The sequence below is a fragment of the Carcharodon carcharias genome, chromosome 3 (assembly GCF_017639515.1).
Source record: "Carcharodon carcharias isolate sCarCar2 chromosome 3, sCarCar2.pri, whole genome shotgun sequence".
Classification (NCBI taxonomy): Eukaryota; Metazoa; Chordata; class Chondrichthyes; order Lamniformes; family Lamnidae; genus Carcharodon; species Carcharodon carcharias.
The window spans coordinates 214376805-214401958 of NC_054469.1; the positions used below are offsets into that span (position 1 = coordinate 214376805).

A 25154-nucleotide genomic window follows, 5' to 3' on the forward strand; every position below is an offset into this window, starting at 1 on the left:
TGATTCTGCGAGGGAGGGGAAGGCATTCGAACAGAATCTCTGGAAATGGGTCGGATATGGTTGAGGGCCCTGCCAACCATGGTAAGGGGGAGCTTCCCTGCTTCTTCATTCTATCCCTCTAGAAATGAGCCAGCAGGTTTGTTTGGTTTTTTTTAACAACATGATTAACCCGTGTTGCCACTTTTAGTGACCTGTGTGCGTGTACACCCAAGAACGTCTGTTCCTAGAGGATATTTCGACATTTGTTTCCCAACATGTATGTGGCCTCTTTTATTCATCCTACCAAAATGTACCACCTCAAAATTCTCTATATCATTAACAGGCACTTGTATTAATCTACCAGTGTAATCAGGCTACTCATCAAATAATTTATCATAAAAAAAACTTCAACAACCCTGTTTTAGTTTTGCAGACGATTTTATGTTTCGACACAACCTAAAAGTAGCATAAGTTTGAACAAATATGAGAACAGAGTATATACACAAAGATGTTTACAGGCAATTTCATATACTGAACTAAATAAAGGTGGACGAGTCATGACCACGAGAGGACTGTGAACGAACAGAGGCAGCAGAATTGTGGGAAGCTGAATGAGATTTGGCACGTGCTTTATATTTAAATAATGAAGGCAAACAGGTGTGAAAAACTCTGTGGAGGTGCAATCTGAACCTTTCACCCAAGAACGCATAAATTATAGGATTTAAACAACAGTGTACAAACGTGATGGATTCAGTTATCTGCTGGGCAATAATCAGCTGTATGCTGAATTCACAGCCAGTTAAAATATGCAGTTCTCTCAAAGACTCCAGGAACATCACTATGTTGTGCGGTGTCCAAAATACAAAAAACACAATCACAACAATAAATATAACTTTTATAGCCCTGTGTTTCTTATAACTTTTGTTTTTAAGCAGAGTTTGAATTATTCTTGTATAACAGAAAAACATCACAGCAAATGAAATAAAATAACCATGCACATTGGCACTGAAAAGGCTAAGAAGTTTCCACCTTGATGATTTTTCAGATGGAAAGGAAGTATGACAAACAATTCTTCCATCAATGTTGTCGATTTTGTTATTTATCATCGTGGGAAGAGAGGTGAACATAGCTACACACCACATCACTACACTGGAAATAATCCCACATCGAGCTGTCCTAGCCCTGAGCAGAGACACAGCATGAACAATCGCAAGGTACCGGTCTATACATTTCAGGATTATGAACATTACACCACCGGAGTAGCCAAGTATATAACAGACATTAATGACCTTGCAAAAGGCATCTCCCCAAATCCATTCATTTGCAGCAAAATATGCCCAGAAGGGAAGGGTTATAGCAAAAAGCAAATCACATAATGCTAAATTGAAAAGATAGATGTCTGTCATATTCTTCAGCAGTTTTTGTTTTAGAAGAATCCACAGTACAAGGATATTCCCTGAGAGACCAAAGACAAACATAAGTGAGTAAATCACTGTTAGGCAGCTTTCACCAAAAATCTTTGCTGATCTGAAGTTACATGGAGAAAGCAGGTCTTCATAGTCATAATTGTAGTCGCTGTTTGTGCTGTGCAGCATTTCAGTCATGTTCATCATGTAACTCTTCTATTAGTTACCTAGAAACAAACAAATCCCAGTCAGTAATAAAAAAAAATTGTGGATGCTGGAAATCCAAAACAAAAACAGAATTACCTGGAAAAACTCAGCAGGTCTGGCAGCATCGGCGGAGAAGAAAAGAGTTGACGTTTCGAGTCCTCATGACCCTTTGACAGAACTTGAGTTCGAGTCCAAGAAAGAGTTGAAATATAAGCTGGTTTAAGGTATGTGGGGAGGGTGGAGAGAGAGGGAGAGAGAGAAGTGGAGGGGGTTGGTGTGGTTGTAGGGACAAAGAAGCTGTGATAGAGTAAACACCTTGTCAAACACCAGGAGGGAAATAGAAAGCAATGAAGGTGAGCAAGGCAAAAGAGAGGTACGGAAATCTTGTCGTAGAAAAGAACAGAACTTCTTCAAGGATGGTTATCACTGAATTAGTTCATAGTTAGATTTACAGAGCTGTGTCACCATTCAAATTTCAATTAATCTTAGCTAGTAACAGTGTTGGACAATAAGATTATGTGATGTCTCAGGACATACTAATCATTAAAGCTAATGCGCAGAAGTGGGGGGATTGATTCTCCAGATCCATTACTTTAATAAATGACATTATTTAATAATTAAAAGCAGTTCAAAATAAAAATAGGAATACAACTACTTGCAAATAACACTTACTTCATTTTTCAGAGAGGTAATTTTATGTTCTCTCAATATCCACACAAGCTATTGCCTTAGAAAAAGCACGCCAGTCATTCACTAGAAGCTATTTCTTTAAAATGTCAATGAGAATATGCATCATATCCTGTCTCTGGGGCAGGCATCAGGGTGTTGATTGTATCCAATCTTGATATATGTTAAGGCCTATGAGGTCACAAGTTAATGATAGAAGAGGAGGGCTAGATCTAGAATAAAACTGACAACCCACCTCTGCAAACCACATCTTGCATTTAAGGCTTTTACCCCAACTCCTAGCGGAAGGGCCCTTACAAAATTCGTTCACACTTTGCATCAAGAATCCCTCCTATTTAGCTGTCCTGAATGGACATGGCCACCTGAACCTTTGGCTTGTCTTACCCTGAACTCCAAGTTTATCTCCATGCCAACAACCCCAACTTTTCCTAAAAACATTTCACACTCCCTGGAGTAGAATTTCTGTGGAATTCTCCCAACCTCTTCCAGTAGCTTTGGTGGAATGGCATAAGGCATCATTTTTCCCAGGGGTACACAGGTTGTAAAGTAGTTGAAGGAGCCCTCCTCCAGATGCCATTGTCACCTTCTGTGTGATTGTCAATAAAAATTAGCTTTGCCTCTTCAGTCACCAACATTAAGCTCTTCAAAATTCAGGGGTTTCTCCCTCTCCGTCATGTAACCTCAGCAGAGGGTCCGTAGAAACTCTGTTTGGCTCCCAGTTATCTTCTACTAGGTTATGCTGTCGATCAGTGAGAACGCCCAAGGAAATTCCTGAGGGAAAGCGATTCTAAACTGTCCACTCAGCACTTGCCTCTGGGCTACATCATGTCCAGCTCTTGCCCAGTTCAAGAAGCTCCCACTAAGCCTGAAGCTTTTCTTGTCTTCCAACCAACCATCTATCCAAGCTGAGACATCACCACTCAGAACAAACTTTACCTTTTTGAATGCTTTCTTAAAGTTCATTAAGGACATCTAATGGATTGCCATTTGTTCTTCAAGCAATTACTTGTTGCAAAAATGCTATTAAATGTCAAACACAAGTTGCTTGTGAGCAGCCTGAACTGGTTAATCTTGAAATAACTGCCTGTTAATCCTCGATTGAGTCTTAAGTGATAGAAGACAAAATATAAGTGTATTCCCTACCTTCTCGGGCTAGCAATAAGTCATCAGGTTTTCCCTCACCTACCTCCTCAATTTGGTTTGGCCTCCTCCTCATAAGAGGTAAGACTTACAGGTTGACTTCTCTGCTTCAACTTCAGGTTTTCTATTGATGGTCATGTACATGTCTTCCCCTTTGAAAAGAGAAGACATTGAGCCTTTGGCCAGCAAATGGAGTAGCCTAATGAGAAGCTAACATTGCAACGGTTATAGATTCATATTATCATGAAATTGAACATCACTCCATTGAGCCAGTGCTGGCTCTTCGGAAAACAATCCTCACCTGCTCTTTCCCCACATCCCTGCAACATTTTTGCCTTTACAGTGTTTATCCAATTCGAAGGCCGCTATTGAAACTGTAATCATAACCCTACCAGGCAGTGCAGTGCAAATGCTAACGATTCATTGTGTAAAAGCACTTTTCCTCATTTTGCCCCGGTTCTTATGTCAACCACCTTAACTTTAACATTTTGAGTCCATATGACTCTTCTTCAAATTGACTTGAAATGTTACCTCTGTTTCTCTCACCACAGATGCTACCAAACCTGCAGTTTTTCCAGCATTTTCTGCACTTATTTCAGATTTCCTGCACCTGCAGTATTTTGGTTTCACCTTAACTTTGTGTCTTTTCTTTATCAACCCTGCAGCAATTGGAAACGTCATCAGAGTATCATAGTATGACAGCATCTTTGCAGTGCAGAAGAAGGCCATTCGGCCCATCAAGTCTCTACACTGGCTCTCTGAAAGAGCATTGCACTGAGTCCCACTCCCCTTCTTTAACCCCGTAACCTTGCACATTCTTTCTTTGCAGGTAGCAAAGCTTCATGATCTTAAACAGCTTTAAGCCCCTTGGGTGGAATCGTCCGTGAACCGCTGGCGTCGGGGGCGTGCACAAATAATATGTTGAGAAGTCGGTGTCACGATGTCCTGCAACCAGTTTGTGATCGTCTGCTCAGCCCGTCGATGGGGGGCCGTGTTCCCCACCATCCGTCATAGGGAACCACATTGTGATACATCAGCACATCATTATAAGGCTAACCCGCCAGTCTCACCCCCTCTCCAACCCCCCACCACCATGGATTGTACGCCCATGTCGGCGTGATTGGCCGCCAACTTGTTTCACAACTAAACGTAAGTGACTTGTACTTGGCGAGCTGCACTTCGCTCAGGACTTCGACGAGGTTTCTTTGCCTGCCTTGCTTTGGGCAGCACCCACAGTCACCAGCGGCAGGCTTTCCAGACAGCACCACATCACTTTTAAGGGAGCTAACGGGCCAGGTCCCTACCACCCAGACCAGCTTTGAATGGCTGCAGGGCTAGGGCTTGCCTGGGGTAGGAGGAGAAGTGGCCTCAGGGGAGGGAAGAGGTTGCAGGGTGAGGGCTGTACTGGGCAAGGGGGTGTATCCCAGGGTGTGTGTGGGGGCGCAAGTTGATCTGTGCAAGTGGCCTCAAGATGGTGAGGGCTGAGGAGTCAGTCTCCAGGGGAGATGAGGCCAGGTGGCGAAGTGAGGGTATGTGTGAGAGCATGGGCGGTGATGTCCCTTGAGCTGACAGTGAGTGAGATGCCAGTGCATGTTTGATGGGCTTGAGTGTGTGAGTTTAGATTCATGAGATGGTTGCCATACCCTGATGGCATGGATGAGTTTATTCATCCTCTATCTGCATTGGGTGGCCAACCTCTTCTGTGCACATTGGCACTGATCACCACTGCCATCGCCTACCAAGCCGGAGTGGTAATATTGCTGCCCCTCCTGCGGCCAGTGCAGGGGAGAGGACATCACGGTGGGCCTCCACAGCATCCAAAAGGCGCTCAATGGACCCATCACTAAACCGGGGGGGGGGGTGGGGGGGGGCTGCAGCCTTTTTGCCTTTCGGGGTCAACCTGTCTTCTGTGCAGCCACCTTGGGCTGGAAGCACTGAGACGTGTGCATGAGGCTGGACTTTAAATATGGCGTCCCGCATGAGGAAGCAGCGAGGTGATGGCCTGATGGGCGAATGAGAGCCCGCCCGCCATGCAAACGCTGTGCTTCCCAGGAATGCACAGTTACTGTGGCGGGTTTGGGACAATATGGCGTGAAAAGCTGCCATTGTGGCCGGCGGGTATAATGATGCACACTTAGTGCAGATCTGGGACGATTCCGCACCTTAACCTTGTCTGCTCTAAGGAGAACATACCCGCATGAATGTTTATCCACTTGAATGTAATCCCTCATCCCTGGAACCATTCCAATAAATCTTTCCCATACCCTCTCCAGAGACTTAATGTCTTCCCTGATGTGTGGTGTCCTGAATTGGACACAACACTCTACCTGTAGCTGAGCTAGTTTTTTATCTAGGTTTGGCATAGTTTCTGGGTTTTGTCCTCTGCCTCTATTTCTAAAGCCCAGGATCCTATGGGCTTTTTTAACTGCATTGTTAACCTATCCGGCCACCTTCAAACATTTGTGCACAAACGCTCCCAGCTCTCTGGCTACTTGGACCCTCTATAACTCTACCATTTAACCTGGTGTGTGAAAGGAGAATTCAAGGGATTAAATGAGCAGCCCTGGTCATTAGAAAAATACACTCAAGTTGTGTAAATGAAAGGAAGTCTATCCTTTTGGCCTCCACCAAGTTGGAGGTGAAGATTCAGAATCTTTACTTAGAATGTTTAAGACATTAGAGGTGAGGTTAATGGTTTAGAAGCTGCATTGCAGATTCTGCTGATTGCTTGGTTAAATAAATGATCAACTAATGTATATTATTAATGTAATGAATCTAGAGAGTTAACTCTCTCACTTCTGTGCTTTGGCCTTTATGACGAGAATCCTTGCTGCATGAATGCTACAGACACCCTGTTCCTTTGAGGTGTTGCTGCCTCAGCAACCTTCCTCTGTTTGGTGTTTGATTCCATGAGTGAGGAACTGAGCCTGATTGGCCTCCTCCTGCCTTGTTTTCTTCACGCTGACTCTATTTGGAGGTTTTCTACATTTCCATTCCAAAGATTCCTTGCACAAACACGGGGGCACAATTGCACAAGAAGGAATCAACATGCAGCTTGTATGTAATGTTATGAGACAGCCTTTTGGTAAAACTGAGTTATTTAAAAATCTCAGAGGGTAAATTTAAAGAACTGTTATAACCTATATTTTTAAGTGGCATGTTTGAGATGCAACTCTAAATTCAGGAATCAGACCATCGGTTCTCGAGGGGTTTTTTTCAAAATATAGGAGACATTTATTAATTTACACAAGTTAAATATATACACATGGCTACAAATTATCACTATCATAACTTTTAACAAATTGCTAAACGAATCTCCATTAAGGCAACAGCAAGCCATAGACTTAACTAGACACCAGGCAAAGCATTTTCACCTTATGAATTCCAAATAAGGTTTCTTTCACTTTGGTTCCTGTGGAGGCAGTTGTAGGCTTACAGTTACTTTGATCTTCCATTGCCTCTACCCTACAGACATGAAAACTGTCCTCTGATATACCAAGCATATCTCTTTGAATGTAAACTCTCATTGTATCACTAGCCCCTTTGAACTCCACCTCTCTAATAGTAAAACCCCTTTCATAGCGCTAATTTTATCCGTAATATAAACATATTGCTTGGTCTCTGGTAGCTAGATGCCAGATTTCACCCCATTTCTTGAATGGTCTACTCAAAAAATGCAAATACATTCTACCTCTCTTACATCTCAAAGCACCCAGACGAGCTGGTTTTAATCCAGTTAAGACACACCCATAGACTAAACCTCTAATTTAAAAGAAAAACATTTTCCAATAACATTATATACATTAATAGCTTCATGATGGTAACCACCTGAAATGTATCATGCAGATGGATGCCAATTGCCACAGTGGCTGTCGCTGTGCATTATATCTATGCTAGGCTACAGTCTCATTGTTCTTTCAAGACGGTTCTGCCTTGAATGGGTGACTAGATTTAATTTCTCAATCATTAATCACACACCTGTGGAATCTCATAACTACATACAAAAGACATTCTGCTTGGATGTTGAATGGGCACACTATCACCAATGTACCCCTAATGCCCACCCAACGTGTGGTCAGGAGTTCCAGATCACTCTTAGGTTTGGGCCTCATTAACATGGTGTTGGCTGGTTGTGAGATCCACCCTTTTGGATCTCGCAGGATTCCTGCAATGCGGGTGGATTCTCCTCACCCTGGCCCTGTCTCATGTCCAATCCTCAGGTGTCAGGAAAAACCACAGAGGCTGAGAATCACTGGATCTCTTTCCCTTTGATGTTCTTCTGGGGTTACATAGAGGGCAGAATCTTATTGTGGCGCTGGGAGGCACACCTGTTGGTTGGAGGGCCGGTGAGAGAACCACGCCCCCTCTTTTCGGGAAGGCCCGCTGAGCCACATGCCAATCAGGCAGTGGTGAGGCCAGCGGCAGGCCTTCCCTTGGCATCAAGTCCCCGGGGTCAGAAGTCTCACCTACTAAGAGCTGCCAGCTATCAGAGGCTGGCTGTTGTTGAGCTTGGTAACTCTATTGGGGAGGTCATGGCTGCTGCCTGAAGGACAGGCGCTGGTCCTAGGATTGAGGAGTGACCCAGGCCACATGTAAGTAATGCTTGAGGTGTTTCGCTGGGTGGAGATTATGAGGAGGGCAGTGTCGGGGGGCATGGATGGTGGGTCAGCAGAAAGGGCAAGGGCCACAGGGGTGACCTTTAGTTGTTCTCTCTTCCGACGTCCAGTCCCTCAGTAAGGCACTGACAAGCTGGCCAAACAGTTTTACTTGTTATGCATGCCGCATGATGACAGGCCTGCCTGCCCCTGGGTTAATACCAGCAGTGGCAGAATATCAACCGTAGGTGGTAATTAATTGGCCACTTAAGGGCCTCAGTTGGTGGTGGGGAGAGAAGGTTGACCATGGGCCTTTGCCTAGAGCTTAATTCTGGCAGAGGCAGGAAGGTGATGGTGTTCTGGTAATCCTGCCTAAGTGAAGCCTTTCCCATCTCCAAGCGCACCTCCAGCAAGAGCACAAGATTCTGGCCATTAATTGCAGTGCGGAATTTGGAGATTGAGCAGTAGCTGGCGTCACTGTGATTCATTGACAAGCTTGAGAGCTTTGTGGATAGTGAGGTATCAGGTGGGTTCAGCGCAAGAGGCTAAGTAATTAAGTCCAAATTAGGGTTACAGTGCATGTAGGTGAAGGCACAGAGTGTGCTAAATAAGGTCAATGATTTGCAGATGCAGACTGCCATGTGGAAATATGACATTGTGATAAAAGAGACCTGGCTAAAAGAAGGCAGGACTGGGTGTTAAATATTTCTGGATCCAAGGTGTCCAAGAAAGATAGAAAAGGAAGAAAAGGATGAGGGATGGCATGTATTGATTAAGGAGAACAAGTTAGAGCGGGAGAGAGAGGACATCCCAGAGAGTCAAGGACAGAATCTATTTGGCTCGAGCTAGGGAACATAAAAGGTGTACTTATAGTACTTGGTGTAGCCTATAGGCCAGCAACTAGTAGGAAAGGTGAAGAGGAACAAATTTGCAAAGGAATTACAGAGAGGTGCAAGAATTATCGAGTTTTAAGAGGGGATTTTAATGATCTGACTATTGACTGGGATAGTAATAGTGTAAAGGACAGAGAAGGGCAAGAGCTCCTCAAGTGTGTTCACGAAACTTCTCTACAGCAGTTTGTTTCCAGTCCAATGAGAAAGAAGACATTGATAGATCTGGTTCTTGGGAATGAGGTGGGTCAAGTGGACCAGTTGTCAATGGAGAAAAATTTAGGAAACAGTGATCATTTTATCATAAGGTTTAGGTTGGCTTTGGAAAAGGACAAGGAGCGACCCAGAGTAAGAATAATTAACTGGGGGGAAACCAACTTCAATGGTGTAAGAATGGATCTGGCCTAGGTAAATTGAAATCAAAGATTAACATGTAAAACTGTAACTGAACAATGGACGGTATTTAAAGAAAAGATGGTTCAAGTATAGTCAAGGTATAGTCCCATCAAGTGGAAAGGTAGGGCAAACAAATCCACAGCTCCCTGGAAGACAAACGAGATAGAGATTAAGATGAAGAAGAAAAAGAGTGTTTATGACAGATGCCAGGTGGATAATACAGTTGAGAATATATGAAGGCTCATGGAGGAATTGAAAAAGGAAATAAGAGAAGCAAAGCAAGAGTATGAGAAGAGACTGTGGCTAACATCCGGAAGTCTTCTGCAGCCATATAAATAGTAAATGGATGGTAAAACGAGGAGTGGGGCCATGTACGGACCAAAAATGAATGGGATTATCTATGGAAACACGGTCATGGCTGAGGTATTAAATGAATACTCTGTATCTGTTCCTGTCAGGGAAGAAGATGCTGTCCAGGTTATGTTGAAAATGGAGATAGCTCATACTCTAGAAGGGTTTGAAATTGATAAGAGGAGATATTGGATGGGTTGCATGTAATTAAAGTAGATAAGGTGCCAAAACCGGATGAGATGCATCCAAGGATACTGAGGGAAGTGAGAACAGAAATTGCAGAGGCTCTAGCCATAATATTCCAGTCTTGCTTAGACTCAGGAGTGGTGCCAGAGGACTGGAGAATTGCAACTGTTACACCCTTTATTAAAAAAGATTGAAGATGTAACCCCAACCAGTCAGTTTAACCTCAGTGGGGAAGCTTCTAGAAACGTTAATTCAAGACAACATTAAAAGTAACTTGGGCAACTATGGGTTAATTGAGCAGAGCCAGGTTAGATTTGTTAAGGGAAAACCATGTTTAACTAACTTGCTTGAGTTATATGATGAGGTAACAGAGAGGGTTAATGAGGGGAATGCTGTTGATGTACATGGACTTCAAAATGTCCCACTCCTGCTCCTTGCTTGTATGTTCGTATAAAATACCACACAACAGACTTGTGAGCAAAGTTAGAGCTCATGGAATAAAAGGGAAAGTAGCAACGTGGATACACAATTGGCTGAGTGACAGGAAACAGAAAGTAGTGGCAAAAGATTACTTTTCAGACTGGAGGAATGTTTATAGTGAAGTTTGCTGCATAAAAGCTACAGACACCCTGTTCCTTTGAGGTGTTGCTGCCTCAGCAACCTTCCTCTGTTTGGTGTTTGATTCCATGAGTGAGGAACTGAGCCTGACTGGCCTCCTCCTGCCTTGTTTTCTCCATGCTAACCCTACTTGGAGGTTTTCTACATTTCCATTCCAAAGATTCCTTGCACCAATACGGGGCACAATTGAACAAGAAGGCATCAACATGCAGCTTGTATGTAATGTTATGAGACAGCCTTTCGGTAAAGCTGAGTTATATAAAAATCTCAGAGGGGAACTTTAAACTGTTATAACCTATATTTTTAAGTGGTATGTTTGAGATGCAACTCTAAATTCAGGAATCAGACCACCGGTTCTCGAGGGTTTTTTTTAATCAAAATACAGGAGACATATATTAGTTTACATAAGTTAAACATATACACATGGCTACAAATTACTACTATCATAACTTTTAACAAATTCCTAAACTAATCTCCATTAAGGCAACAGCAACCCATAGACATAACCAAACACCAGGCAAAGCATTTTCACCTTACGAATTCCAAATAAGGTTCCTTTCACTTTGGTTCCTGTGGAGACAGCTGTAGGCTTACAGCTACTTTGATCTTACATTGCCTCTACCCTACACACATGAAAACTGTCCTCTAATATATCTAGCATATCTCATTGAATGTAAATTCTCATTGTATCTCTAGTCCCTTTGAACTCCACCTCTTCTAACAATAAAACTCCTTTCATAGTACAAATTTTATTGGTAATATAAACATATTGCTTGGTCTCTGGTAGCTAGGTGCCAGATTTCACCCACTTCTTGAATGCTCTATTCAAAAAATGCAAATGCATTCTACCTCTCTTACATCTCAAAGCACCCAGACGAGCTGGTTTTAATCCAGTTAAGACACATGTGGTGCAGAGAAGCATGAAGTGGTTTATTTTGGTCAGAAGAATGCAAAAGAAAATAAAGGGTACAATTCTATTGGAGCAGAGAGATCTTAGTATATATGTACATAAATCATTGAAGACTGCAGGAAGGGTTGAGAGCACGGTTTATAAAGCTGACAGCATCATGGGCTATGTAAAGAGGGGCATAGATTGCAAAAGTAAGGAAGTTATGTTAAACCTGTATAAAGCACTGGTTCAGCCCCACCTGGAGGATTGCAACCAGTTTTGGGCACCACGCTTTAGGAAGGATGTAAAGGCATTAGAGAGAGAGCAGAAAAGATTCATGAGAATGGCTCCAGGGATGGGGAACTTCAGTTACACAGGTAGATTGGTGAAGTTGGGACTGTTCTCCTTGGAGAAGAGAAGGTCAAGAGGAGATTTGATCGAGGTATTCAAAATCATGAGGGGTCTGAACAGAGCAGATAGGGAGAAACTGTTTTTATTCATGGAAGGATCAAAAACCAGAGGGCTCAGATTTAGTAAAAGAAGCATTGGTGACATGAGGAAAAACTTTTTCATGCAGCGAGTTATTCACATCTGGAATCACTGCCTGAGAGTGTGGGGGAGGCAGGTTCAACTGAAGCTCTCAAATGGTATGTGGATCATTATCTGAAAGGGAAAAATTTACAGGGCTACACAGAAATGGCAGGGGGGTGGCACTAGGTAGCAAGCTCCTCCAGAGAACCAGCACAAAAACAATGGGCTGAATGGCCCCCTCCTGTGCTGTAATCATTCTATGATTCTATGCATTAAATTGGATCTGTTATGTATCTGCCCATTTCACCAGTCTGTCAATGTAGTCCTGATAAAAACAAAAAACTGCGGATGATGGAAATCCAAAACAAAAACAGAATTACCTGGAAAACTCAGCAGGTCTGGCAGCATCAGCGGAGAAGGCACTTTACAGCCTTCCGGACTGAATATTGAATTCAACAACTTTAGATTTTGAACTCCATCCTCTATTCCCACCCCCTTTCCATTTCTTCCCCTTTCCATTTGTTTTTTCCAATAATTTATATAGATTTTTCTTTTCCCACCTATTTCCATTATTTTTAAATCTTGTATGGCGGGCTAGTCTTTCCACCCCACCCCCACTAGAGCTGTACCTTGAGTGCCCTGCCATTTATTCTTAATTAGTACATTCGTTTAGATAATATCACCACCTTCAACACTTCTTTGTTCTATTGTCTGTGACATCTTTTGATTATCTGCTCCTATCACTGCTTGCTTGTCCCTACAACCACACCAACCACCCCCCCCACTTCTCTTCCCCACCCCCCCACCTTAAACCAGCATATAACATTCAATCAGTTCTGTCGAAGGGTCATGAGGACTCGAAACGCCAACTCTTTTCTTCTCTGCCGATGCTGCCAGACCTGCTGAGTTTTTCCAGGTAATTCTGTTTTTGTTTTGAATGTCCTCCTGATGTCTGATACAGTCCTCCACACTGTTTACTACATTCCCAAGTTCTGTATCATCTGAAAACTTTGAAATTATGCCCCCATACCCAAGTCCAGATCATTAATGTATATCCAAAAGTAATTAGTCCTAATATTGACCCCTAGGGGACAACACTGTGTCTGTTCTCCACTCCGAAAAATAACTGTTCACCACTGCTCGCTGTTTCCTGTCTCTTAGCCAATTTTGTAACCACACTGCAAATTCCACTTTAATCCCATGGGTTTCAATTTTGCTAACAAGGTTACTATGAGTAGTTTACAAAACTCCTTTTGAAATTCCAAAAAGTCAACCACATGACCCTCATCACTCTCTCTTTTTCACTCCGTTTTTTTTTGTCCCTCAACATGAAGTATCTCCTGACATGGTTAATTAATGTCTAATTCTGCTGACTGGTATTAGCATTGTCTTTTAACACAAGGTGTGAAATCAGATTAATAATTACCAAGGTAGAAAATTCCCCCTCCTCCAGATGTGTGACAGAAATTAAGCGATTGAAAGCTTTTCATCTTCACCTTGCTTTAATGGTGTTCGACAAAATGTTTCACCTTTCAAACATGCACAGCCAGTATAGTAATGAGCAATCTGATTGCCCATGTGCAATGACACCTTCCCCCTTAATGAAACCTGATGATATCTTCCACTATCTTCCCCAGGCACACCAGAGCAGTGGCAATGCGGCTCCTATCACTGAATCTCACATTGATCTCCACCCCTCCTATACCCCTCTGGCAACTTATCCTCTGTTCTCGCCATTTTGTTCTGTCCATTTTGCCTCTGTTTTAAAAATATTTATTCCATACCGTCCAATAAACTCCAAGGGCTGAATTTTGCCGTCAGCGAACTGGGGGCGGGGCCCACTCACCGACGCGCAAAATGACGTGGGATGTCACCCTGCCCCATTTAAATACCCAGGGAGGTGGGGGCACAGCGAAATCAGCTGCGGGCCCGCCGACCTGTCAATGGCCAATTGAAGCCATTGACAGGATAATTAAAACAATTAAAAGACCTGCCCGTCTAACCTTAAGGCTGGCGGGCAGGCCAAGAGCCCCGGCGGGCTTCTGAAAAAACATGAGGTTTCATGTAGGGTTTAAAAAACTTTAAGAAAGTTTTAGTGAAATTTACTAACATGTCCCATCTCATGTGGGTGTCACGCTGGGTGGGCCTTAATTGGCCTGCCCACTTGAATCGGCGGCGGGGCTCGCTTCTCCGGCAGGGATTGGCTCTCCACCCGCCGGAGAATGGCTCGTGCTTGCTCGCCCAGTAAGCAGAAAATTCTGCTCCAAGTTTCTAACTGTCATAGCCTCGCTGCGTTTCTCCCTCAGTCTTTCCAAAGTGACTTACCTCCCTCACTAATTTCAACCTCCATCTTAACACACCTTTTCCTCTTTCCTCTGAGCTTGCTACCCTCCTGTAGTCTCTTAACCTCCCCCACCATAGAAACTTCCCTACCCAAATTCATAGCCACCCTGTTACCCCTGCCGTCTCATGTGGCCTCTCCATTCTCATCGTCTCAATCACAGGCATGGCCAGCTTTGATCACTGCCTTGTTTCCCTCATAACTCATTCCACTTCCAACCCCATTCCCTTCTGTGTCTTCCCATGGATAACCACACCCTCCCCACCTCCAAATTACTCAAAACAGCAATTTCAAACTCCCAACTGTCTAGCTTTTAGCCCCGTATTTGCCAGAATACTCATGCGGTTATTAAATTGTTCAGGTGGACTTGGGTATACTTGTACAAAAAGCTAGCATGCAGGCACAGCAAGCAATTAAGAAAGCAAATAGCCTATTGGTCTTTATTGCAAGGGGATTGGAGTATAAGAATGAAGTCTCACTATAATTGTACGGGGTTTTGGTGAGACCACACCCTGCCAATACAGCAAACCCATTATCCCTATCCTTCATCTTCTACCTCTTATGAAAGAGCACTGCACCAAACAAAGGCAAGTTGTCCTAAACATATCTTGGCTGATATACTGAAGACTGGTTCTCCAGAGCAAGCCACACCTCTAGCTAAGCTGTTCCAGTACAGCTACAACACCGACAACACTGTTACCCGACAACGTGGAAAATTACCCAGGTACATCCTGTCCACAGAAGGCATGATGAATCCAACCCAGCCAATTATCACCCTCTTGGCCTAATTGTTAGCAAAGTGATGCAAGGAATACCCAATGGTGCTCTCAAGCGGCACTTACTCATCTAGAGCCCACTCATTGATTCTCGGTTTGGGTTCTGCCTGACACACTCAACTCCAGAACTCATTGCATTCTTGATCCAAAAATGGAGGCAAAGAGATGAATTTAAGAGATGAGGTAAGAGTGATGTCCTTGACATCAAGACTGCATTCAATCAAAGAACCCTGAATACAACTGAAGACAATGAAGATCGTCAATGCTTCATCGATTGTCTTCCCTCAATCATAAAATCTGGTCACTGATAGTTGCACAGTGTTCAGCTCCGGTCACAATTTCTCAGATAAAGAATTGCAGTCCATCCCTGCACACAGCAAGACCGGGACAACCTTTAGACTTGGGCTGATATGGAAGTAACATTTGCTGCACACAAATGCCTTGGAATGAGCATCTCTAACAAGAGCGTCTTTAAAATCACTCTTTTACATTCAATGGCATTGCCTTTACTGAAACCCCCACCATCAACATCCTGGGGGCCACCTTTAACCAGAAACTCAGCTTGACCAGCTACATGAATGCTGTGACTATTAGAACCTGTTAGAGACTGGGAATTCTGCAGAGAGTAACTCACCTCCTGACTCCCCAAATCCTCTCCAATAATCACAAGGCACCAGTCAAGAGTGTGATGGAATACCTTTCATTTACCTGGATTGGTGCAACAGTAAAAAACACCCAAAAGCTTCAGCACTATTCTGGGACAAAGTAGCCTGTTTCATCCTGTAACTGTATTTGTTTCGCTGCCTGAAAACCCATTCATGGGAAGGCAGAAAACTGCTTTTTGAAAGTTTCTCTGCAACTTTCTGAAAGTTTCCATCATCTTAAATATTCACTTCCTCCACCACCAGGCACACCTTCATAGCAGTGTTGCCGCTCCTTCATCATTGCTGGGTCAAAATCCTGGAACTGCCCACTCAGTAGCACTGGAGGAGTAGCTTCAGAATACGTACTGTGGTAATTCAAGAAGGAGCCTCAACACCACTTTCTCCGGGTAACCAGGAGTGAGCAACAAGTGTCATCTTTGCTAGCAATGCCCATATCCTGAGAATGATTTTTAAAAAAACAGAGGACTTGGGCAGGAAGAAAGAGTCAAGACTTCAAGTGCAGTAATGGGTACAGACTTGTATAATATGGTCACAAATCAGCTGTACATTGTGGGAGTGTAAATCATTTCTTTTAATAAAGATTCCAGGTTGGCAATGTGCATTCAGTCAATGGCACCAATGGGAAGCCTGCCATGAAAGCAAAACCTAATGCTTTCTTGACCCGCTTTGTCTCGCGCTGTCAGTAGGAATGGAGGTATAAATTCTGCTCCTGGTGTAGGAGGTCTCAATGACCTCCCAATACACCCATGTACTGTGGACTGTGAGATGTTGCTAATGCCACATGTTACAGCCTGAAATGACACTGTGACATAAAAGAGATGAATTGAAGAGATGAGGTAAGAGTGATGTCCTTGACATCAAGATAGTATTTAGTCAAAGAGCCCCGAATAAAACTGAAGACAATGGAGACTGTCAATGTCTCATCAATGGTCTTCCCTCAGTCATAAGATCAGAAGCAGGGCTGGTCGCTGATGATTGCACAGTGTTCACAGTGATGATCTTGACAGCCAGTGCTGTCCGTGCCTTGATTTAAGACCAGAGTACTGACAGCAGCAGCTGGTGTAGCTCAGTAAACAACTTTCTTGCTGAAGACTCATCCAAGCTAACTTAAGAGGAATGCTCACTGATGAGCCTCTTGTTGCAGCCTCTGCTCTGTAATGTCTTTGCTGCTGCCCCCGACCCCCCATTGTCTTTTATTCCCAAAGCCAGCCTTTCCAGACCACCCATGTGTGCAGCAAGAGTATTTGTAAGATTGGCCTACAAGCACTGCATGACCCTTTACTGCATGGTCCTCTTAAATAGCACAGGTGAGGAGGGCCTTTAAGCCGGTTAGTTTCACAATATGCTGAGTAAGTTCAGCTTGTGATGAATGAAGCACTGGTGCAGTCTTGGTGGGAGAAAGGGTCATGCAAGAAGCACAGGGCCCTAATTTGCATACACTATTCTGAAATGAAAATGTTGCAGGTGTGTATTCCTGCTCCAAAATACCAATATCGGGTGGAAGGAGCATTCTTCTAACTGGAAATGTGCACAGATTTTCCTGCCCACCATTTTTGAGATTTTGGCGACTGTACGGTCCAATTTCTAGGTTTCAACGTGTTACGTTCTATTATGGGATCACCTTGCTCATGAACTGGTTGCACTCTTATCTGTTGGCGGGTGAGTCGATTACAATATACTGCAGATGCAGAGACCAAGATGAAATGAAGCACATGCTATTTATTTACCCAGGCAACAGAGCACTAACAAGATGCCTGCTTCTCCAGCCAGACCCTACTCTAGACTAACATTAACATGGTAGCCCGCACTACACAGCTATTGGGTCTCATAGTCACGTGGTCAATCTGCTCACATTCTCTTAAAGGTGCATTACACGTCAGATTATCACACAATATAACAACAGATAAGTCTATAAAGACACTTATTTTACCCCCAACCCTGTCAGTTTTCCAGAATCACTTCATCCAATTCAGGGCAGTAGGGAGTCAGAGCCTATCCTGACAAGCAATGGGCTCAGTACACCCAGGTCAGGATGCCAATCCATCACAGGGCACATATGCACAAACCTATGCAGGCACAGGAAGAACATGCAAACACCACACAGACAGACACTCAAGGTCAGGATTGAACCCAGCTCCCTATAACTATGGGGTAGCAGTGCTAACCACTGCACCACCATGCTGCCCAGCCCCTCCTCACTCTATTAATGAATATTATAAATATGCTCTGTAATTCTACTCTAGAATTCTGTTCTCTTATTCCTTTATTTTCTGTAACTCTATTCTATAATTATCACCTGCTTTTGTCAGTGTCCTTTTCATTAGCTGTAGGCGTAATTCCATTCTAAAGGTCATTTTCCGAACTCAGATGTGGTAAATGCTCATTTCAATTTAATAAAGGTAAAATGGCATTTTTGTGAGTCAACATCTCATTTCTTCTCTGATCAAAATCTCTTTTTGCTGTTTCAAGGATATTATTGAAATGCTTTTTATGTTCACACAAAAGGGTTTTGTACACCTGCTTGGTTTGATCTTTAAACTTTTTATGATACCGTTGTTCCTCCAGGCCCCATTTTGAACCGGCCTTTTCCATTTCTCTTTGAGCGAAGTCAATTATATTCTCCCCCTGGAGTTTCATAGTTCGTTCCAGCTTCCATTTTTTACATAATCCATGAACTATATCATTCCACTCCATTACAGGTTTTGAATAGCCTTTTGCAAACTGTCCACTTGCCTGTATTCCGACTGCTGTATTTAGTGTATTAACACTGGCAAGCATGTTTTCACATTGTCCATTACTGAGGTTAATATATCAGTGATTTTACTTGGATCAGTTCTTTGCTTAACTGGACTACAATTTAGCAGAGTTTTTATTCACAGGAACAATTTGGAACTGTTACACTCTGTACCACACATCTTCTCCTTCATTTTCTCCAGTTTGTATTGAAGTTCGAGAATCTCATTGCTTTTTCAAAGTTCTAACAGTTCTTTAGTTTTGGTTTTTAATTCTGCGTTCAACCAACTATTCTGATTCACCAACAATTCCTCTTCCTGATCAAGGTATTTTCATAGCAGCTACGGATGCTTGAAGTTCATCAAGTTGACCTTTGTTAAATTTGCTTCCACAAGTTTATCATTTATAAACATTTCAAGTCCTCAGTCAAGTGCTCTACTTTCTGTGACTGATTCTCAATTGCTGTAACCAATTCTCTTCTTTCAATAGCAAACTCCTTATCAGTACATTTTTTTAATAAAACAACCTGAAACACAAACTGTATCATCAACCACCACTAATGATTGATCTGCTCCAGTATCTCTCAAAATTTTAACCTGTTTACTTATTTGACGGAGGAGTAAGGGGATAGTTCTCCCTTTGAAACAAAACATCCAGAATCTCTAATATCCTGACTTCCTTCACCAGTCATCAAAGAAGGATTCTCTGGACTACCTTGAACTATATCACCCTTAACCTGTCTGTTATGAGGGAACGTGTTTCACCTGTATCAAAACACAAAAAATGCTGGAAAAACTCAGCAGGTCTGACAGCATCTGTGGAGAGAAAGACAGAGATAACATTTCAAGTCCATATGCGGACTCAAAGTATTATCTCTGTCTTTCTCTCCACAGATACTGTCAGACCTGCTGAATTTTTCCAGCATTTTTTTGTTTTTGTTTCAGATTTCCAGCATTTGCAGTATTTTGACTTTGTTTCACCTGTACCACTGCTACAGTTTGAGCAACAACTTCCTTTTCTGATGCTACCTCTCCTGAGGATCCTCTAGGCATTCCTACCACTGATATAAGTCTACCGTTTAATCTCCAGCAATCTGCCCTAACATGTCCCACCTTGTTACAATAGAAACATTTAGGCTTTCGAATCTCACTTCCACCCTCAGCACCTTCCTTTCTGGTCTGAGGAGAAATTTCTTGAGAATTTCCAACTGTCTCTTCTCTTCCCTGACTACTTGCCTTCCTTTTTCATTCCCATCCTTTATCCTTCTCGGGTTTACGGGGGTTTAGATTTATGAGCCAGTTCATAATTGTAAGCCATCTTCGCTGCCTGTCTAGCTGTCTTAACCTTCTGGTCATCAACATGGGTTCTAACTACAAGAGGAAGTGAATCATTAAATTCTTCCAGGAGAATTATTTCTCTAAGGGCTTCATACATTGTCTCTACCTTTAATGCCTTGATCTAATGGTCAAAACTACTTTGTTTTACCCTCTCAAGTTCAATATAGGTCTGTCCAGGCTGTTTCTTTATATTTTGAAATTTTTGCCTGTGTGGCCCAGGGACTAACTCATATGCACTCAGAATATCCTTTTTTTTTACTGGTTTATAATCCACCAATACCTCTTCTGAAATTGAAGCATAAACCTTGTGAGCTCTACCTGCCATCATAGACTGTAAAAGTAATGTCCAGATTTCTTTTGTCCACTTTGTTTGCTTAGCCACCTTTTCAAACTAAATAAAGAATGCCTCTCCATCCCTTTCCTCAAACTTTAGGACAATCGCACAAATTTAAACATCTCACCATTAGGTTTTAGGTTGAAGGTTTTTTCATCATCAGAACTTTCCTCAGCATCTGAGATCTCTTTTTTAAGGTCCAGCCTTTTAAGCCGGTATTCCCTTTCTTGTTCCTTCTCTCTTTCCTCCATTGTTAACTTTTCCCTCTGGAGGTCAAGTTTTCACATTTCCATTTCTCTTTGAAATACTCTCTCTTTTTCCTTTTCTATTTCCTTTGCCTCTAGCCTTTTCAAATCCAAATCTCTTTCTTTTTCTTTTGCCTCTAATTCAAGTTTTTTCAGGTCCATTTCGTGTTCAAGTTGTTTCATTTGCAACTGGATTTTAGCTAACTCAATTGACTCACCCCATGGAGAACGTGATCTCTCTAGGATCCCTTCCAGTTTTAAATGCTGTGCTATTATGTCAACTATGTCTGCTTTCCTCTCCCCTTCAGGTAATTCTAACTCCAACTTATCCACCAATTCCATTAGCTTACTCTTGATTGATTTCTCTAAACCAGTTGTGGTTACATTTTCCATCTATAAGAATGTCTTAGCAACGTCCAAAGCCATTTCGAATTCCAACCTATATAACATGCCTTAGAGAAACTCCAATTTTTATGCTCAATACCTTAGTACCTCTACGTATTCATTTTAAAAGGATTCACGGATCCCACTAATGTTCAAGGATTCCCAATCCCACTTTATAATGATAATCCCAAAACAATTATTATTCTGTCCAACTACCCGCTGTCCTCATTTCAAATCCTGTGAGAGCCCCCATTTTGTTACGATCCCAGTTGAGGTTATCCATCGACAAGCCTGATCCCAGAGTGGAGCCCAGCTTGCTAGATCCCCAATGTGTATTTGTTTGTTTAGCTACAGGGAGAGTAGCTACTGAAAAAAGTGACAGGAGTCAGCTGATGTACTTTTAACAAAAGAGTAAAACATTTATTAAACAAGAAAAGATGAACTATATTACAACACTCCTTCACTCACAACTATACCTTTATGGATATATACAGATTTGTAAGGATAACACAAGTTACAAAAGCTATCTTATACTTTAATGCTCACAGAAAATGCACAGTCCATGTAAACTAATAGGCACCCTGTGGTCAGACACACCATACTCTGAAACGAAGTGACAGATGCCACCAGATGCTATGAATCTCTTATCAACTCCCCCCAGATGCTTGTCACACCATGAGCCAACCAGTCTCAGTGAACTCCATCTTTTACATGTGGGTTTCCAATTTCCACTCCAGGCTTCAGATTTAAAGAAACAAAAGCTGCAAGAAGCAGATTCAAAGCGAGAATAGCTTGCAAGAGGCAAGATGGTCCAAATATACAACAGAAGGTCTGTAACTCTTTGCTATGGGCATGTGAAGCAGTGGAATTGTTGATGGCTGAGTCAGTGAGGAATCTTCTCCCAAACCAATGTTTTCTCTCAGGTGCCTTCCATAAGGGTTCACTTCCAGTGCTTCAAACTCTCCTTCTGATGTTCCTCAACCCAGGGTCACCACATGCATTCAAACTGTCTTCTACACACTCTCTCTCACTGACTCTGCCGTCAACAATCCCACTGCTTCACATGCCCATAGCAAAGAGTTACAGACCTTCTGTTGTATCTTTGCACCTTCTTGTCTCTTGCAAGCTGTTCTCGCTTTGAGTCTGCTTCTTGCAGCTTTTGTTTCTTTAAATCTGAAGCCTGGAGGTTTTCTTGCTGCCCCTGGCTCTTAACTCACATAACAGGAGTTTTTCCAGATTCGTGTTCTTCCTTTGACTAGAAGGTCTGCTTGGGACTATCCCCTGTTTCTATCATGTTCCTTTGGCCTTTTGGTTCTTTTGGGAAATCTGCAGCTCCCTCTCCCAGTGTCCAGTCTCTCCGGGGCCTTGGCTTCAAACTGAACTTAAAACTACTGTTTCTTTAGTTTTTTTCAGTTTGTGTCTATGGGACGGACCTGCATCTCTGGACCCCTGTTGCTAGGCCACGGCACTGTTGTTTTTCTACTCTTGTTTGCTTAACTTAGCTTGCGGTCTTAAAAACCTCATTAGAAGTGCAATCACCTTTTTAAAGTGAAATTAAAACTCAGTTTGACCTTTCTTAACACACACATACAGAAATACAAATCAAACGTAAACTTTAAAGCTAAAATCCATTCTTAACACCTACAAATACCAATATAACTTACTTAAACTATCTCTATTTCCTAACAGAAGTAACATCTATGGGCTTTCTCTTGACCACTTTTTAAACAGTTCAATGTGAATTTCTGCCAGTGAGGCAAATAATGGTTAAGGCAGGCTGGGAACAGAATGGTGGCTGTTTGTGAGGAACTGAAAAGTCTGCGTTCAAGGAATTGTATTTGTTTTAATTACACTATAATTGAGGGGTTCTTTGTCAGATTTAAAGGAATAAACAAAAGGTTTGAGCTCAGCAGCTTCAGCTTAATCTGACATTTTACCTTTAAATAAGAGCTACGTTTCTTTTTATTCATCCATGGGGTGTAGGCATTGCTGACTGGGCCAGCATTTATTGCCCATCCTTAATTACCTTGAGAACTGAATGGTTTGCTGGGCCATTCAAGTCAACCACATTGCTGTGGGTCTGAAGTCACATGTAGGCCAGAGAGTGTAAGGACAGCAGATTTCCTTCCCCAAAGGACATTACTGAACCAGATGGGTTTTTATGACAACAGTTTCATGGTCATCATTAGGCTTTTAATTCCAGATTTTTTATTAAATTCAAATTTCACCAATTGTTATGGTGAGATTCAAACCCAGGTCCCTGGAGAATTACCCTGGGTCTCTGTAGTACTATTCCAGTGACAATATCACCATGCCACCACCTCTCCATATTAGGTTTTGGTTTACTAAATCCCTTAATTGATTAACCGCAGATGTAGGGCAGAACGCATGTAGTTTAAAAGAATTCATTTATTTCCTGACATTACGGTATAAATTATTGCTTTGAGTTGTCTTGGTATCCATGAGACCTGGGTGTTATGTGCTATGTGAATGTTTCTGATAAGTTGCATTTTTGATAAGAGGATGTAACATTGTTTGTACAACTACTCTGTATCTACAAGGATGTGTCATTTGTTTACAATGGAATGTACCCATGAGGACCCAATGAATAAGGGATGGACATTTGCCTTCAGTTCACATGACTCTAGTGACAGAGGTGGGGTGACATCAGATGACCTTCACCCTATGCCAACGAAAGAAGTTCATTTGGACTATTTCCAAATAAGGAAGAGTGACTGTTGAATTAGGGATAAAAATTGGATAATCAGAGTCTTTGTTGGCACAGTTTTACCATCGATTCTGGGGCATGATTCTTCTGAGACACAGTTCAATGTATATTCACTTCAGAGACAGAAGGAGAAAGGCATTGCCTGTGTTGGCAGCACTCGACGAAACCTAGGGCCTTGAGGGATAAGAAACTTCCATGTTGTCTTCACTGTTTCATGTTAAGTGAATGTAACGTCATCCTGAATGAATTCCACCTGATTCATAAATACTAGTTATTCGTACTTTGTTAGGGTGAGGTACCACTGATGACCACATTGTTAGAAATTCAGAATTTGGAACATGGATTTTTTAAGTAAATGGGTTTTATACCTCAAAATCCCCTACAGCTCACAACATAATCCTTTCACATTCTGGTCTGTGGGACAGAGATGCAGCCCCTGTCTATTTAGAAGACAGTCAAATTTCAATTTTGTCACTTAAGCAAGTAGTGAACATGCAGGTAAAAGGAGTGGGAACATATTTCTGAGCAAGTTAGTAGCCTGTTCCATCTCTGTTTTGCGACACAAATGGAAAAGTGGCACTATACTTGATGCTATACAATCACTATCTGATGTTGGAGGAAGTTACAGCTAGAAACCAGCTTGGTGGCACCATTAGGATGTGTGTAAAGTTAGGCTGACTGTATAATTCTGCAGAGCCTTTCCTGTAGACACGACTCTTCCAAGTTTCCAAGAATGCCATGCAGTAATCCAGCTCTGGTCTAACCGATTTATTGCATGCTTTATATATTGCATCAGCACAAATCTCAGAATCTCTTCACTTTTGAAGGTTCTTCTCACAGAATCGCCAGAATGCTGAGATTTCAGACTTTCTGGCTCTGCTGGAGAAAGGACAAGTGAAGTGGAGGGATTTATAGCTGTGAAGGATCTTCTATCAGTGACGTGGAAAAGCAAGAGATGCCATGCAAGAAAAACCTCAGGCAGCTCACTGGAGGTGTGGTAAACGGTCTTGGGCTGGAGGAAGCTGGGAGAAAGATGGGAAAGTCCATGGGGTTGAAATGTTAGGGCAAAGTTTTAAAATTTAATACACTGGGGGGCAGGGAGCCGACATAGGTTGGTGAGGATGGTAGTGAGATGAGACTGACACTTCAGTGTGGGGCAGGATATGGACAGCTCATTGTGAGCAGCTTAAAATTTTTGGAGGAAGGAAGACCAGCAAGTTGAGCATTGGAGTAATTGAGTGTTTGGGTGACAAACTGGATTAGATTCTTGTCGGCACAGGTTGGGGAAGAGACGGGAAACGTTCAAAAGTAATTAAATGAATTGGGTGTTAGTGAGATCCTGGAATCTGGTGGATGATGCAGAAATCAGGGTCAAATGGGATATCAAGCTTTCTTACAGCCTAATTGAGTGTTGTCCAATGCAGTTAGTGGAAAAGGTGTGGAGCTGTGCCGCAGCCAAAAACAATGGCTTCTGTCTTCCCAATGTGAAAGATAATGTAACGTATATCAGATTTAAATCAATCATGTGACCTTGTCAGGGTGCCAGCACCACTGGCTTGGTTTGAGCAGTATTTTGATGGACCTTTGAGCTTCATTGTATCTGTTTATCAGCTCTATGTGAGTTCAGTAGTTTAGGATTCCAATGGATATCCTGGCCCACGGGAGTGGCTTGTCCATCCGGCCTTCTCTTTCTAAGGACGGAATTTAATGTAACACTCCAAAGCCGGGTTCATGGC

General features: G+C 42.5%; 1 protein-coding gene across 1 annotated transcript; it reads right to left on the reverse strand.

Moving 5' to 3' along the window:
* Nucleotides 1-515: 515 nt before the first annotated feature.
* On the reverse strand, nucleotides 516-1583 carry LOC121276085 (C-C chemokine receptor type 4-like). The gene has a single exon (XM_041184023.1). The coding sequence runs from the start codon at nucleotides 1581-1583 to the stop codon at nucleotides 516-518; it is 1068 nt and encodes a 355-aa protein (XP_041039957.1).
* Nucleotides 1584-25154: the final 23571 nt, after the last annotated feature.

What these genes read in the sequence shown, in the direction of transcription:
- LOC121276085 (XM_041184023.1), bottom strand. Translation starts at nt 1,583, where the DNA reads ATGACTGAAATGCTGCACAGCACAAACAGCGACTACAATTATGACTAT.